Source organism: Chiloscyllium punctatum, chromosome 1, assembly GCF_047496795.1.
Source record: "Chiloscyllium punctatum isolate Juve2018m chromosome 1, sChiPun1.3, whole genome shotgun sequence".
Classification (NCBI taxonomy): Eukaryota; Metazoa; Chordata; class Chondrichthyes; order Orectolobiformes; family Hemiscylliidae; genus Chiloscyllium; species Chiloscyllium punctatum.
Window position 1 is genome coordinate 8,984,469 of NC_092739.1, and position 18,511 is coordinate 9,002,979.

An 18,511-nucleotide genomic window follows, 5' to 3' on the forward strand; every position below is an offset into this window, starting at 1 on the left:
CCTCGTACCCCTTACTTATTTCCAGTATATAGGTAACATATTTTCTCTTTTAGAATCTTCAACTAATTTCCTTATGTAATTGAATTGACTCCACCTGTGTTCAAACTTATCTTTGAAAAGGAACAGTCAAACCTTTCCCCTTTCTTCCATGTGCCAGTTGAAAAAAGGCATAATTCATATAGAGTATTGTGAGCAGTTTTGGTCTCCCTACGTAAGGAAAGATATTATTTGATTGTTCAGAGAAGGTTCATTCGGATGATTCTTAGCATCTTAGCATGGAGGGATTGCCCTTTGAGCAAAAGTTAAGCAGGCTGGGATTCCAGTCATTACAATTTAGAAGAACGAGAGTTGAACTCATTGAAACATATTGGATTCCAAAGGCACTTGACAGTGGGAACAGTGGAATAGTCTCAGAGTAAAGGGGCGCCAATTTAATACTGAGATGAGGAGGAATTTCTTCCCACTATGCGTCTATCTCAGACCTGAAGAAGGGGTTGATTATCCAGAGAGGCTGGTCTCTTCAGGGTGGAGCCTGTGTGGATGTCACTCATATCAAGAGAGGGAACGAATTGCAAAACAGATATAAGATTAGTCATGTTTAGAATATATACACATTAATGGTGATTGAAGAATAGCACAATACTTGATAAAGAAGCTTGGCAACAGGGACATGGAGCTCTCCTTATCACTGCATGAGTGATCACAGTTCTCACCTGCTTTGACAAGGATTCTCTTTTCATAGGGAGTGAACAGATAAATGTTAGGCACCCCAGCACCTATCTTTACCCTCATTTCTCCATTGCAAACTGTTTTCTCCTGGGATGATACTTGGGAGGGGGCGGAATGAGATGAAGGTGCCTGGCATTGCAGGAAGGGTGGAGTGCCAAGTGCGTAAGTAGGAAGACCAGATGGCATAAAAGGTTAGCGGTGTGGGGTGTATGAGTGCGAGTGAGGGAAGATGCTGCATGCAATATTAGGAATGATTGACAGTGAGCCTTGGTGGAAGGTGCATGCACTGGCAGAGTTAAAGTGAGTGTGAGGTAGTGGAGAGAACATGAGAACTAGGAGTCTGAATAGACAATGCACACTCTCAAACAGTTAGTACAGTATTTATCATTGCAGAGCACAGAAGGTCATTAACCTTTTTCCTGCTTTGTTGGGCGTTCCTCCAGAACATGGACACTGCACTGACAGGGGTGTGGTGGCTGGAAGGATGTGGTATTGTGGTCTCCTCTGGCATTCCTGAGGAAAAAGAACAGCCCTCATGTCCACCACTATGACCACCAGGATTTCCAGATTCCTGTCAGCTAAGTGGGCTGCGTCAAATTCTTGGAACCACATCGACTGCAGTGTTTCTAGCCAACCGTCTTCAGGTACAATAGAAGTAGCCAATGAATAATAGCTGTGCTAGAGACAGTCATACACCGTGATCAATTAAAAAGGGATTAGATCTAAAAGAATATATTAAAGAAGACCTGATATTGAGGAAAAGGGTTTTTATAATGCTGTTAGGATAATTTTGAGAATTAGATGCGAGAAGACAGCACAGTTGCTACCATCACTGAGTATTTGAACTAGGAGATATAGTTGAATGATGGATAATGGTGTTGTGAGGTTAGAGTTGATGTTCAATGAGTTATGGAGTTTGGGCTGGGCCAAGTTTCATTAAAAAAAAATCGAACGTAGATTGTGCACTGTGAGGTGTTGATAAAACATCTGTATTAACAACCAGGGATTGTGGGAAGGTCACATCTAGTATTGTGAAGCAATTTGCAGTTAAGCTTTATATTTCACAAAATCATCTCTCAAAATACAATACTTGATGAAATTTGCCTACCGGTTTCCAAAACAATCAGTCAAAGAGAAACTGCATTGAACACCATAATTTCTGTAATCTATAACACAAGTGTGTGATTTGTTGTAGTATGGTTTTTGGGGCATGATAACTTGAAGTGTTTCAGCCTCAGCAGCCCCATATTTTCAGACGAAAATACCTGAGGTCTGCTTTGAGTTCAATGGTAGAACATAGCATGCTAGTGACCTGTCCTAAAACTGTGAATTAGGTTGACTAGGTCCTAGTTTTTATTGAAAATAAATGTCTTGGAACAAATATGTTACATTATGTTGGCAAGTAAACTCATAATATGGAAGTTTTTATGAATAGAAATTGAGGACTGCAGATGCTGGAGATCAGAATCGAGAGTGTGGTGCTGGAAAAGCACAGCAGCTTAGGCAGTCTCCAAGGAACAGGCATCAGCCCTTCATCAGGAATGAGGCTGGGGGGCTGAGAGGTAAATGGGAGGGGAGTGGGGTTGGGGGGGCGGGGGGGGGGGGGGGGGCGGGCGGGCGGGCGGGGAAGGTAGCTGAAAATGTGATAGGTAGATCCAGGTGAGGGAGAAGGTGATAGGTCGGAGAGGAAGGTGGAGCAGATAGATGGGAAAGGTGATGGACAGGTCAAGAGGGCGGTGCCAAAATTGGAGGCTTGGGACTGGGATAATGTGGGGGGAGGGGAAATGAGGAAACTGTTGAAATCCACATTGATCCTGTGTGGTTGCAGGGTCCCGAGACGGAAGAGGAAGCATTCTTCCTCCAGGCGTCAGGTGGTAAGGGTTTGGCGATGGAGGAGGCCCAGCACCTGCATGTCCTTGACGGAGTGGGAGGGGAAGTTGAAGTGTTCCTTTATGGGATGGTGAGGTTGGTGGGTGCAGGTGTCCCAGAGATGTTCTCTGAAACAATCTGCAAATCGGCGTCCTGTCTCCCTGATGTAGAGGAAACCACATCGGGTGCAATGGATACAGTAGATGGCATTGGTGGAGGTACAGATAAATTTCTGACAAATGTGGAAGGATTCTTTGGGGGGAGGGGAGTAGTGTGGGCATAGGTTTTGCACTTCCTGCAGTGGCAGGGCAAGGTGCCAGGAATGGAGTATGGACTGGTGAGGAATGTGGACCTGACGAGGGAGTCGTGGAGGGAATGGTCTCTCCAGAATGCTGATGGGGTGGGGAGAGAAATATATCTCTGGTGTTGGGGTCTGTTTGTAGGTGGCGGAAGGGGCGGAGGATGATTCGATGTATGCGGAGGTTGGTGGGGTGGAAGGTGAGAACCATGTTCTTTTGGGAGGGATGGGGTTCAAGGGTGGTGGTGTGGGAAGTGGAGGAGATACGCTGGAGAGCATTGTCAACCAGGTGGGAAGGGAAATTACAATCTTGGAAGAAGGAAGCCATCTGGGATTTTCTAAGGTGGAATTGGTCATCCTGGGAACAGATGCAGCGGAGGCAGAGGAATTGGGAATAAGTGATGGCTTTTTTCCAGGAGGTAGGGAGGGAGGAGATGTAGTCCAGATAGCTGTGGGAGTCGGAAGGCTTGTAGTAGATGTTGTTCATTAGTGGAGATTGAGATGTCCAGGAAGTGGGGGGTGGGGAGGTGTCCGAGATGGTCCAGGTGAATTTGATGTCAGGGTGAAAGGTATTGGTGAAGTTGATGAACTGTTCAACCTCCTCATCGGAGCGCAAGGTGGCGCCGATACAGTCATCGAAGTACCAGAGGAATAGGTGGGGAGTGGTGCTGTTGTAACTGGGAAGATGGACTGTTCCACAATGTGGCAGGCGTAGCTAGGTCCCATATGGGTGCCCATGGCTACCCTTTTGGTTTGGAGGAAGTGGGAGGATGATGCTTGTACCATTCTGTCTTACAGTTTTACTGTCATTATCTCATCTGAATGCACTGGTCTGCATTGTTGTGAACTACTCTAATGCTACTATTTGTTTCAAATAATTATGATAACAACCTTTAAAGCTAATACAATAAAAAGATGAATGGTTATTCAGTGGAACTTGGATATCTGTGAGAAAATATCGAGGAATACAGTACTTTTCATAAGGATGTCCCAAAATGCTTTACAGCCATTGAAGTACTATTGAAATATAGTGAAACTGTTTATGGGTGGTAGTGTTAATGGACTCGTGACTAATCTAGAACCCTCAGCTAAGGTTCTGGGGATATAGTTATGAACCCCACCATAGCAAATGATGAAATTTGAATTTGAACTTAATAAAAAGCTAGTCTAATGGACAGCATGTAGTTAGTGTTAATTGCTGTTAAAAATGAATGCCCTTTAGGAAAAAAAAACCTGCTGTCTTTACCTTGGCTGACCTACATGCAAGGCAAAAGTGGCTACTGCAGATGCTGGAGATCAGAGTCAAGATTAGAGTGGTGCTGGAAAAGCACAGCAGGTCAGGCAGCATCCGAGGAGCAGGAAAATTGACGTTTCAGACCAGATTTTCCTGCTCCTCGGATGCTACCTGATCTGCTGTGCCTTTCCAGCACCACTCTAATCTTGAATCTGGCCTACAGGCAACTCCAGCCCCACAGTAACATGGTCGACTCTTAACTGCACACTCGGCAATGTGGAATAAGCATCAATTGTCAGCATACTCCTCCTTGTGAATGAGTTTTCCTTGAATTTTAAATATGGCATGAATATGTTTTAATGTGCAAAAGAAGGTGTGTGAGGAATACAGTGCACATTTAATCCCCTAAAATTACATTGAGTTGAGATTCTGAATTGTCCTGCCAGCTTCTGTGTTTCATCGTATCAGGCAAGGCATTTAAATATTCAAACTGATACATCGACTTTAACAGGCAGCAAATCTATTTCCTGATCGAGTTGCAACTCATCAGGGTCACCAAGCGTGCATACAGTGCACAGTGTATATTCAGTGAAACTGATAAGCTAGAAAACCAAAGAGGTGCAGCTGTGACTAGGTGAGATGCTGCCACTCACAATTCATCTTCTCACTTCTTGTTAGATAATTGTCAACTTTTTGAAAGTCAGTTCTTCTGCCTTGCACTTCAGTCACTTTCAGCTGCACAGTCCTACTGCCAGCTTTCAGTACAGCATGGGAGCAGCTCTACTTTGCACAATAATGAGGAACAAGTGAAGCAGTAACAGAAACATAAGCAGCATCAGCTGCCTTATTGTCAGCCACATACCACTGCATATAAATATCCAGCTCCCAGAAGACAAGACCACAGGATTTACAAGCAGAAGATTAGTTTTCTGGACATGTGTGAGCCCCATTATCTCAGGAAGCCCAGGTTTTTAGCACGTAGACTTCTGAAATGGGATGTTCGTTACAGTGGACCTGGTAGACCAGCATTGCCGCTGGCTATCAATACGGCTGTCACTGATGGACAGTAATGTATGTCTCTCCCCAAGGATGTGTGCTCTCCTCCTGAAAGGTGTGGTCTTCTCTGAGCAACTGAATGCTGATAAAGTCAACATTCCTCAGAACACGTTCACCTCCTGCTTCCTTCTATTCTTCTCTGAAGGTATTTTACATGCCCGTCCAAACAGTTAGCACATGCACCCTTGTCGTATTGCCCTCTAGTGTCCATGGCTCACACATGTCCTCCACAAATACTGTCCTTTCTTTCTTGATAAATACTGACCTTTCCTTTGCCATGCACAAGCCATGGTTAACACTCCTAACTCTGCTTTGAGTTTTTGAGTGAAGACAGGGCATTTGACACTAGCCTTTGTAGAAAGCAGTGTATTCTGTACAGCTCCCTGTTGTGCTTCATAATTATGCCTGACGAGTAATGAGTTCTTTCCTCTACCACTGATAACTAGACACGTCCTAGACACAGTATTGATGTATGAGGATTGGTGGCAGCAAACCAATTCAAATAATGCTTATCTTGTGCCACCTATTGGTAGGTGTGGCAGATATCATGAGATGCCAGCAGTGGCTATCAAGACAAATCCATATCCTTTTCCTCATATCCTTGGCAGAGCTCATCTTACTGCAGCAAGATCTCCAGTTAGTTGAGAGGTCTGAGGGTGGCTTTCCCAGATTTCCTCTCCATTCCTATGGTTTCTGCATCCTCTGGAAATTATATCCAGTTGGATCATTCTGATTCTTGCTAAGGTTCCCTTCAGTAAAAAGCCTTGCTTTGACATAATCAGCATCCCATGTTTCCCACACTCCCTGATTGGCCAGGGGATGCTAATGCTATTGCTCATTTAAAGAGAACGCTTTGACTAAGCCACAGCTGGCACCTAATTCTATTAAAACGTAATAATTTCTGGCAGACTGAAATTTTTACTATGATAACCTCCAAGCTTCAGATTTGAAATAGAACTTATTAATGAATCTCGGCATTGATGTGAAATTAGGCTTTTGCTAAACAGTGCAGTGGAAAAATTCATTTGTGTAGCACCACTTTTAGCAATGATCTCATTGAAGAACAAGGTACAGATTGTGCAGGTATAGCCTGCAGTGCTGCCTGTGCCAATGAGTTAATGTAAGTCTGCGTGGCACCATTAGAAATGCTGCTACAGAATCAAATTTTTTTCCTTATGGTACTTTAGCCTCAGTATTTTTTCCATTGTTTCTTTTGTGGTTTCCCTGTTTATTATATCATTTATATTTTACCTATATGTAAACACAAGTAAAAGCTTGCCAAGATAAGAATAGTACTATTTAAACAGTTCAGATATTTTGATTCAAGTGTTGTTTACACGGGAAAGCCACAAAGGAAGTTAAAGGAAAGCAGTTAGTATATAGGAAATAATCTTTAAATAGACAATACTTCTATGCATTTATCAATATCTATTATGTATGTCTAAGTATTGGTCGTCTTAATTGTGGATGTTCATCTTTATGTCACATTTTAATAACTTCATTAAATAAGCATGATCTGTTCAATTAACCAATATGATGTGCTCAAATATCTGACTGCTTGCATTATTAGTCAGGCAGGAGGAACCAACTACTGTGAAATCATCAAACAAAATACTCAAATGATTTTTGAAAAGAGGTTTCTAAGGTTATGTTATTTTTCAACTTATTATGCCATATGGCACTAACAGTTCGAATGTCAGCATCATAACTTCATCAAATATGTTGTAGCATGCTTTAGTTAAATCACTAAATTAATCTTTTAAAAGTGTACATCACAAGAGGCACTCAATTTCAACATTAGTTCATTGCTGTTAAGCATTTCGCAATAGCTTGATGTTCTGGAAGGCACTGTTTTACTTTGATTATTAAAGCTTCTTACAGCAGCCTTCTCCCATACAGGCCTAGATCTGTCTTGAGACTCGGGCTTCAAAGTATGCTTAATTTACAGGGACAGCAGTTTCTGACTACAGATTTCTTGCTAATACTTCCTCAGGCCCAAACACTAGTGAACCCAATACCCTTTTGTGCTTCCACACGCTCCCCCGTCTTTCTAATATGTGGTATTGTGGGCGTCATTGACAGGGCCAGCATCTGTTTCTCATCTCTAATTTTCCTTAAACTGTAGCTTGCTCAGCCATTTCAGAGGACATTTAAGATTCAACCACATTACTGTGTATCAGGGGTCATATGTAGGCCAGATAGGGTTAAGATAGCATATTTACTTCCCTAAATGGCATTGGTGAGCATGGAGGACAAAGAACATGCTTCAGGACATTGAGGCTGTCCTTTGGGCATGGCACTATTGACCTTAATGACTGGGAAATGCCTCTACCATTTCTACAAAATGGCACCAACTTGTTCATCAGGTTACATCATTCTTTGAGTCACAACATCTTAATGACGAAGCAGAATAGTGACAGAGAAGGAGAGAAAAGGAAGCAAATCCTGCCCTCCAGCTCCCACTATCTCATTGGACATCATGCCTCATGTGTACAAAGATCTTTAGGTTGGGACGTGGACTGTTCAATCACTTGAAGACCCATAACAGTAGCTCATAATCCTGAGCAGATGTCACTCTTGAATGAAAAGACAGCCGACGACAGGCTTCTATACTTGGAGGTTAGAAAACCAGATAGCTATAACTAGCTCTTAAAATGTATTCCTCTTAGCTCAGTATTATCCCTGTGAATGTGTCCTGCACCCTTCGAAAAGCTGAGGTGCAGTGCCCAAATTTGAACAAGGTGTTTTAGATGGTGCTTAACCATTGCTATTGTCGAGAGTGTGGTGCTGGAAAAGCACAGCAGGTCAGGCAGCATCCGATGAGCAGGAGAATTGACATTTCAGATAAAAGCCCTTCATCAGGAGTCAGGCTTTTGCCTGAAATGTCGATTCTCCTGCTCGTCAGATGCTGCCTGACCTGCTGTGCTTTTCCAGCACCTCACTCTCCACTCTAATCTCCAGCATCTGCAGTCCTCGCTTTCACCTTAACCATTACTATATCCAGCTGAAACATCACTTTTTTTTTATAACTTTTATCTCAAGGGGCTGGAATATTATTATTCCATTAGCTGTTTCGGTCACAATTTGTACCTGATTTGGAGTTGTAATTCTCTGCTTATTTTAATTTCCTATTTCTTTGAGCACAGAGTTAATAAACTTATCACAACGTATTTTTCTTCTTAATATCTTAGTTTACTTATTCCTTCGCATCTTTATTCTTGGTTAGCTTTGATTTTTATTCATGCCTGCACTTTTTAAAAATTGTTCTCATTCTCTTCAGAACTAATTCCTGGGCCTATCAGGGACATACGATAGTTCTACTGGTTCTATCAACAGCCAGAGGCAAAAGAAATATTGTTGTGGTTCTGACAGGCGCAACTGTAGCTGGCTAGTTCAAACTAGAAACATTAAAAATACCAATGTAAAATCATTTATATCAGAGTTTTTAGACAGGAATTATTGTAAATGGGAAAACAGAAGAATTTCACTGCATTCAATATCCCTTAAGCTTCATTGCATTATAATTCTAGATATTTTTGAATCAACCTGTTCAGAGATATTGTTGTGCACTACTGGAGCAGGTGGGACTTGAACCCAGATCTCCTGGTTCCAAAGTTTGGAAATTACCATTGTGCTTAAGAGCCTTTTGCCCCCATTGTGAAGAGTTGACTGGTACTGCAATAACCTCAAGGCCACCTCAGGCAAGAAGCAAGTTGAGAAGGCAGACTTTCATGGTAACTTCAGCCAATGCAGGATCTGACCTACACTATTATCACTTTGTATTACAAACTAACCAACTGAACTAAACAACTATCCTTGCTTACTGATGGGTGATTTGGCAATGCCGGTGTTGGACTGGGGTGTACAAAGTTAAAAATCACACTACACCAGGTTATAGTCCAACAGGTTTAATTGGAAGCACACTAGCTTTTGGAGCGACGCTCCTTCATCAGGTGATAGTGGAGGGCTCGATCGTAACATAGAATTTATAGCAAAAATTTGCAGTGTGATGTAACTGAAATTATACATTGAAGAATTGATTGTCTGTTAAGCCTTTCATCTGTTATAATACAGTGATAGTTTCACTTCTTTCATGTGTAAATCACAAAACCCTTTTTTTTAAAGTTGCATTCTCGGGTTAGCTGTTAACAATGGTGATAGTTAGACAATATGTTGAAGGTGTTAGCCCCCTGTGTTCTCTGTCTATGACCTGATGTTTAGATTGATTCTAATCTAAAAAGTGAGATAAGAGTTTTACATAAATTCATGCAGTTTTTGAGCTCAGAGTTCTACATGAATGTATGCAGCTTTTTGAGCAAAGTGCAATGTAACTCTGCGAGTACAAATTCATCACACAAAATATATATGTGCATGTGGGTCTTTGTCTGTGTGTGTGTCTGTCTGGGGTGGGGGTTGAGTGTGAGTGTGAGAGTGTGTGTGTATGGTGAGTGCAGAGTGTTTTAAGTCTGTGAGGGGGTGCATGTGTGAGTGTGTATGTCTATAAGGGTGTGTGGGTGTCTGTGTGCGCGTCTGTGTGTACCTGTGTCCGTGTGTATGTGTGAGAGAGAGAATATCTGTGTGTGTGTGTAGTGCAATGGTGATCACCTGTAATGTGACATGAACCCAAGGTCCCGGTTGAGGCCCTCCCTATGGGTACCGAACTTAGCTATCAGCCTCTGCTCGGCCACTTTCCTCTGCTGCCTGTCCCGAAGTCCACCTTGGAGGATGGTCACCCGAAGGTCCGAGGCTGAATGTCCTGGACCACTGAAGTGTTCCCCAACTGGGAGGGAACCCTCCTGTCTGTTGATTGTTGTGCGGTGCCCATTCATCCGTTGTCGTAGCCTTTGCTCGGTTTCCCCAATGTACCATGCAAGGATGCCCGGGGGCATGGTACATTGGGGAAACCGAGCAAAGGCATTCTGTATTTTTACGCAGAATCCCATTGGTCAACAGTGATTGTCTTTTGCCTTTCAAACTCTCGATAGCTCTGTTTACATTTTTTTTCAACAATCCTGAATTGTTGGTCATATGTCTTGTGGACCAATTCATATTTTATAAAGATGGCAACTTTAGTAATCCCCATAATCAATGAACATTCCAGGGATCAACATGATACAGACTTCTCAAATTTTCCAATCTTAAAAAGTCAAAAGAGTGTATGTTCATTTTAAGATAGAAAGTGTTTTCTGAATTTTAAAGTAAATTTAAAGTACAGCCACAGCTGTCAGACAGAACAGCTAAGAGACAGGCTGTTCCAAAATAGATAGATGTAACACTGGCTGTTAAATGAATACCTGAGTTTTGGTTGCTGTTTTGACAGCAAACATTGGAGACTGAGGGGTGACCTTAGAAAGGTTTATAAAATCATGAGGGGCATGGGAAGGGAAAATAGACAAGGTCTTTTCCCTGGGATGGGAGACTCCAGAACTAGAGGGCATAGGTAATATTACTCAAGGAATTAAATATTATCTATCTTGCAACCTGAGAATTCATTTCAATGCGCAGAGAGTCCTCACAGCTAGAGGTTGCTGATAACTTTTACCTCATTTATGACATAAGCCTAATAATTCAGACTATTTCAGTCACCCCAAAATCAGTGGTATGATGAAGGGGGAGATTAGAAGGAAGGTATACCCAGGAAAGGGAATACAAATGAGGGTTTATATAGTCCATCTCAAGTCTGCAAAGAGAACACCCAAAGACCAGTGTGTTCCCACTCTCTAAAACAGGCCTTTCTAAGCCTGATTGTTGGAGGTTGGATGATAAGCAAGATGAGGGGGAATGGTGGGCATCCATTAGAACAGTCTTGAGAGATACTGCAGCAAAGGCACAGCTGAATCTACAGAGCCCCTTGCTGCAGGATCTAGTCCTTGGGAGAATTATCTTATGTTAGCCCACCCAGGCAAAATTCCCCGAAATCTGCAGGTGTTTTGTCCTTCTGAGAAGTATTCCCGAACCCCTCACTGCAAGTGTGCCAGTATATTGGTTTACTCAGACACCAATCCATAATGTCAGAAGGAGGTGATAGAAACATTCCCCTCCCTCCCAAGTCCCTAGGTCTGCTGTAAAAACCAAGGAACAGAACAGGTAGGTGGGTGGGGTGCATTTCTGTTCCCCTCCATCATGTTCACAAAATCACAGAATCTGTTAGGTTGCAGAAGGAGGCCAGAAAGAGATTGAGCAGCCGGAGAAATCGAAGGAGGTCAACTAGAGCCTGCCAAAGTAAATAAAGTCAAAGGAGGAGCCAGAGAAAATAAACAGAACAAAAAGGGACCCATTCACCAAAAGAGTTTGTGGCTGGCTCCCAGGAAAGAAATTGGACATACAAAAATAAATTCATTCAAAAAAGTTCATAAAGGTGCAAAAAGCTGAACAAAATGCAGTGGTCCTGTAAGGGGCCATTGAACCCAAACAGTTTGGGATAACTCAAGTAAAGCCCTCAGAACATAGACTGGCTGAACTCAAGGTGAAGAATCGAAGGAGTGTAAGGCAGTTAAGGTATGAGAGCAATAGTAGTAGAGATTGAGAGAGATGCAGAGAAAATGCGGTGAGAGTCCATTGCTCCAAATTAATTAAGAACTCCAAGTTCCCAGACCTGAGAAATGAACAAGTAACAAATAACAAAGTGCAGTACATCAGAGGAACAGGCCCTTCGGCCCACCAAGCCTGCACCAACACACAACACCTTTCTAAACTAAAAACATTTTAGCTCTACGCGGCCTGAATCCTTCTATTCCCAGCCTATTCATGTATCTGTCAATATGCCTTTTAAACTATTGCCATTGTATCTGTTTCTATTACCCCCTCAGGTAGCACCTTCCAGGCACTCATCACCCTCTGTGTAAAGATCTTGCAAGTCAGATCTCCTTTAAACTTTTCCATTTTGTCTTAAACCTATGTTCCCTAGTAATTGTCATTTCTACCCTGGGAAAAAGACTCTGATTATCCATTCTACCTGTGCCTTTCATAATTTTGTACACTTCTATGAGGTTGCCCCTCAGCCTCCAGCATTCAAGTGTAAATGAACCAAGTTGACTAGTCTCTCCTCATAGTTAATATGTTCGAAATAAGGCAATATCCTGGTGAACCTTTTCTGTATGCTCTCCAAAACCTCTGTGTTCTTCTAGTACGAGGCAACCTGAACTGTACATAATATTTCAAATATGGCCAAATTAAAGATCTGTACGACTGTAACATGATTTGTCCATTTTTTTTTACATCTATGTTGAATAACACAAGCTCGCCTTACACCACCTTGACCATCTTCTTTACTTGTGTTGCCACTTTCAGGGAATTGTGGACCTGTACTCATGGATCCCTTTACGTGTTAATGCTTCTAAGAGTTCTGCCATTTACCTATATCTCCCTCCTACATTAGACCTTCCAAAATGCATCATCTCATATTTGTCTAGATTAAATTCCATCTGCCATTTCTCCACCCAAGTCTGGAGATAGGCCCAGCCTATGTATATCTTGCTGTATCCTCTGGCAATCCTTCTCACTATCTGCAGCTCCCTGAATCTTTGTGTCGTCCACAAGTTTATTAATCAGACCACCGATATCCTCCTCTCAGGTGTCCCAGCACTGATCCCTGTGGAACACCACTGGTCACAGATCTCCAGTTAGAAAACATCCTTCCACCACTACACTTTGTCTTCTGTTACCAAGCCAGTTCTGTATCCATTTTACTAGACTACTGAAAGAACAGTAGGTGAGCATAAGGAGGAGCCTACATCTCCATTAACCAATGAATCATTGAGTTTCAGAGTCATACAGCATGGAAAGAGACCCCTCGGCCCAAATGATCTATGCTGATCATGTTTCCTAAACTAAACTAGTCCCATTTGCCTTTTATTTGGACCAGATCCCTCTAAACCTCTCCTGTCCATGTACCCATGGAAATGTCTTTTAAATGTTATAACTGTACCTACATCTATCACTTCCTCTGGTAGTTTGTTCCATATACGCATCACCCTCTGTATGAAAAGTTGCCCCTCAGGTTCCTTTGAAATCGTTACCTTCTCACCTTAAACTTACGCCCTCTAGTTTCGGACTCCCTTGCCCGTGGAAAAGACCTTGGCTATTCACCTTACACATGCCCCTCATCATGGTCACCCCTCACCAATGTCTTGCACAGCTGTCAAACTTCCTCAACATGGCCAAGATGATAGTAATGGACATGTCTCACCCAGTCAGGAAGCCTCAGTGCAGCACACTAGGGGCTAGACAGTCACTTGAGGGCAGTAGAGGCAACTGATAAAAGGCTGGTTTCAGCAGACTCTTACACAAAACTGCAGGACAAGGCAAGTTAGCTCTCCTGAGGTTCAACAACCTGAAAATTGCTGCCAGTACAGCTTGAATATATTTACAACAAAAACAGAAGTTGCTGGAAAATCTCAACAGGTCTGGCAACATCTGTGCAGAGAAATCAGAGTTTGTTTTGAGTCCAATGACCTTTCCTTAGAACACTTATTGAGTATACCTACCTCTGACTTAAACACAGAACTCTCCAAGGCTCTGTTCTATAACCTACATCAGCCTGAGCACTGAAGACCAGATCCCAAGAGAAAGAAGGGACCTGTAGATCTTTACAGAAACAATAAAACCAAAACAACAGTCCTCCATCACCCAAAAATAATTTTATCTTGAAACCCAACATTAGTTGCCTTCAAATAAACAAATGTATGTTGATTTCTGATAAGTGAGTAAGAGAATGAAGGAATGCCTCTTTACCATTTGTTATTGGAATACATAGAAAAATGAAGTTTACTTGAGTATTTTCCTGAGGGAACAAGGTGTCAGACAAAGAGTAAAAGATAGGTATTAACACATATCCAAAAATGACTTTAAAAAGACAAGAAACAGTTGAACAAATATGACTGCTCTAATCATGTGACTGACTCAGCAATGTCCTTTTGGAAATGTCACCACAGTCAATGTTAATCAGATAATCGACACTCATATACCTCCTGAAGAATTTAGAATACTATTATATTGTTCTGTGGTACAGAGATAATCATCTCCAAGAAAAGCCCTTACACAATAGAATTACGAGTCATACCCATCCTGCAAGATGCATTAATGACTCTCAACTTAACTTCTGGGATGGGCCATTGACAGTGGTCTAGCTGCAGTATAAGCTTTGGCCTTGATGATAACTGCTGCTGCTTTCTAAGGGGGCTTGGTCACACGACTACCATTATCGCAACTAACTGCCATTTGATTGTATAATTTTGAATTACTAGACAGTTAAGGGTTCAATGTTACTCCATACACCATCTATTGGCAAAACTATCTCCCTTGACTTCAATCTATAAAAAAAAGTCTGGTCTTTGAAAGCTGCCCCCAACCTGTATGTTATGATTAAAATTCTCCTTATATCAAAATGGTGAAGTAGAAGTCATATTTCATTAGAACTTCCTTGGAAGACATTTGGAAGAAGTTTGTAAAGCAATGAAATAGCCCTCCACAATTCTTCAACTTCTAGACAACCAACCCATTCAATAAAAAGGCATTCAAGACCAATAACTACAACTTTGGACTTCTGGATTCCATTGATAAGGCCATGAAAATTGATACATTTATATCTATCGGAACAATCCCTTTATGGACGGGTGGGAGATTCAGGAGAGTGATTTATTTTAAGATACACAATCTATATGTACAGATGTCACAGGAATAACGAGCTCCCTGCTTCCATCAGGAACTCTGGCTGTCTAAATCATGGAAAGCACGGGGATTTTCAAGTCATTCTGTGTTATTACTTAATATGTTCTGGAACAGAAATAAAGCCATATTTGTCATTCTGACGGCTTTACTAATGCAGAATCAGAATCAGGCTGTCTAGTGGGAGTGGAGCTAAATGGCCATAGAGATCTGAGAAGGAGTAAGGGTGAGTGTAGTGAAACGAAATGGAATGTAAAATATAAAATCAAACAGAAAAGTGACTATTCTAGATCAAAAATTGTTTCAAGAACTGTTTTGTGACTGTTATATTCTGTTTTGCAGGATTCAGAACAATGGCACTTGATGACCAAATGACTCTACTCCGGTATTCTTGGATGTGCTTAATGACATTTAGTCTTAGCTGGAGATCATACAAACACACCAGTGGCACAATGCTTTACTTTGCACCAGACTTGGTATTCAATGAGTAAGTGTTTTATCCATTAATTCTTGTTTGCCTGTTGCAAATGTTCTTCTCATGATAAGAATGTTGTTAATTTTGATCATGCAACCTACTGACAGAGTAGTCAACATCAGATCGGCCTGTCTTTGTCCTTAACACAATTACTGTCTCTGTTTCCAGCACTAAATTATTCATTTTAGTTTGGTGCTCCGTGAATGCAACTGAAGTACAAATTGCCAAATTCCAGTTTGTTTAATATGTGCTGCTGTGATTGTTGCAGCAAACCTTCAGTATCTTAAATCCTACCACAATACTGTTTTGCATCAATCATTTACAGGAATATAAATGTGCTTTGTATTGATATTTGCAAAATGATAATAAAGTTGAAACAACTTTTATCCCTCAGAATGTCTTCTATCAGCAGCAATAAGTTTTAGACATTCCTTGTGGCCATAAAGATCTGAATATGGAGACTTTCTGAGAGAGAGTAAGTTGACCTGACATGCAAAATGTAATAGGGTTAAATAAATCTATGACTAAGGCATTTATGATGTGCTCATAAGAAAAGAATGAATATAAATGCAAACAGATAATAAAAAAGATAGTCATACTTATCATATGGTTATGATCCCAGCTGATGTTATTACTGGAGAAGTTACTACTAGATTGAAATCTAGCTTGATAGATCATATTTTGTTTTTGTTTTTAACAAGATGGTCTTGAATTGAAATACAAGCATGTAATGCTGTAGATTCAGTTTTAACAATGAAAAGTTTACTACACAAAAGAAATGAAGTATAAAAATTAATAAACTAAACTATTAACATAATACAGGTTTTTTTCTTAAGGTCTAGTTTGTTTGGCATATTTTGTAAGATAGAAAACTGAATATTAATGGGGATGTTGTGGCATATTGGTATTCCTACCGGACTACTAATCCAGAACAACTCAGCAAGTCTGGCAGGATTTGTCGAGAGTAAGCAGAGTTAATGTTTCAGGTCTAATGACCCTCCTTCAGAACTCATTGTAGCTTGGGAAACGTTGGTACATGCTGAAGATGGGGTAGGGAGAGGGTAATATTTCTGATTTCCAGCATCCGCAGTTCTTGGGTTTCTTCTTTCAGTATTCCAGATTATCTGGGAAATGCTCTGGGAAAATGAGAAGTAAAATGTGAATCAGTGAAAATCTGAAATTGAAATTTATACTAATGGCAATCATATAATCATTGGTGATTGTTGTAAAAACTAATTTGGTTCACTCATGCCCTTTAGGGAAGGAAATCTGCTGTACTTACTAGGTCTGGCCAGCATATGTCTCCAGACTTCTCAACAATGTGGTTGACTTTAAACTGCCCACTGAAATGGCCCTAGCAAGCCAGTCAGTTCAAATAATAATTAGGGATGGACAATAATTGTTGGCCCAGCCAATGACTCCCACATTCAGTGAACAAAATGGGAGTCAAGTTGTGATGTTGACAAGCAATGATCTGCTTTCATTGGCAACTCCCTTTTCCCAGCAGGAAATTCACCTCACAACTTGTGAAAAGCATTTAAGATCAATCAACCTATCCAGATGTTGAGTGAGCCTCACTGCTAAGGTCTCATCCAATTCTGTCACGAATCTCACCATAGCCCATGTCGCTCAGACCTGTACAAGATTCTATCACATTGGTTCCACAATGGTTTTTATGCACTCTACTTCTGTTGATTAGCTCTAACAGTACTTGCTTCCTGCAACTCCCACCTCAGTGGTTATATTTCCCAAGGAATATGGATAGCTCAATGGTTAGCCCTACTGCCTCACAGTGCCAGGGTTTGATTCCACCCTCAGACAATTGTCTGTGTGGCATTCGCCCTGTACCTGTATGGGTTTTCTCTGGATGCTCTGGTTTCCTTCCACAGTTCAGAGATGAGCAGGTTAGGTGGATTGGCCATGCTAAATTGCCAGTAGTGTACAGGGATGTGCATGCTAGGTGGATTAACCATGGGAAATGCAGTGTGACAGGCATAGGGTAGGGGAGGTAGACCAGGGTGGGATACTCTTTGGAGGGTTGGTGTGGACCCGAAGGGCTGAATGGCCTGCTTCTTCATTGTAGGGATTTTATTATTCTAAGGTTAAGTTTGAAAAGTATTCACCCTAATATTATTAATGTTATATACATTGCAGTTGTACTTTGGATTCCTTCAGTGATTTCCAGAAATATGTGACTTATATTAATTACAGAAAGTCAGGTACACCACCTTACTACTTTCTTTGAGACCCTAATTACAGGCCACGTCCTTCCTAACACCCAATTTGTTGCTCCTGACCACGTGATTCTCAATGACAGTCACTGATAATGAATCCATTTAGCTACAGTTGGCCATTGTACAGCTATGTCTGTCTGTTTTATTTCTTCAACATGACAGGACATCATCTGCAGGAACAGGTGATACATAATTTACAGAGACAAATAGGAAATCAAACAAAGAGAAAGAAGGAAAGATAAATTGAATATCCTGTTTGCTATGATCTGCTCTTTCACTGTACTTGGGTACACATGGCTACAATAAATCAAATCAAACAAAATGGAGAGAAGAAAGAGAAATGGATGGAAAAGAGCAAAAGTAAATTGAGAGAAAAATAGAAGTGAAGGAATAAAGAGGAGAAAGAAAAGCAAAGTTAGAGAAGTGGGAAAGGAAAGGGGAAAAAGTGGAGGAGGAAAGTTAAGTTTTACCCTCATAGCCACAAAATAGCCTCCTGTGAGACTTTGTCGGAAGGCTGGTCTTAAAAGATTTGAGAATGACCAATATGGGTACTTACATTCCTGTTTGCTGTAAACCCTGGTGTCCTCCTTTGGTGCAGCTACATTTCATCAACCACAGTAGCAACTTATTGCCTCATCTCAATCACCATATTGAACGATAGGCACTGAGAAACTGGGCCAGGTATGTTTAGTTAATGCTAGGGCTGAAATGTGTTTGCCCTTTTTCATGCAACTTGAGGCATTAGATGTTGTCTCAGACCACACCCTTGATAATCCTGAGAAAAGGAGGAGCAGCATTATATATAATGACCTAAAATTTCCAAAGGGTAGATTTTAGGGGATGATGGATTACTCGCAACCTTGCTAGAATTCTGGGATGATACCATGCCAGCTTTAAATCCAGAGAAAAAAAAATTCTAAGACTCAAAGCTAAAACTCAGAGTCATAGAG

The 18,511-nt window shown here is 41.3% G+C and overlaps 1 protein-coding gene across 3 annotated transcripts in view; it reads left to right on the forward strand.

The window, feature by feature from the left end:
* Positions 1 to 18,511, forward strand: part of nr3c2 (nuclear receptor subfamily 3, group C, member 2) — a 321,123-nt gene that overhangs the window by 234,642 nt on the left and 67,970 nt on the right. For all 3 annotated transcript variants that reach the window (XM_072567406.1, XM_072566818.1, XM_072567476.1), the window contains exon 6: positions 15,195 to 15,339. In XM_072567406.1, the coding sequence (XP_072423507.1) occupies positions 15,195 to 15,339 (145 nt within the window). The remainder of the gene's footprint in view (positions 1 to 15,194; positions 15,340 to 18,511) is intronic.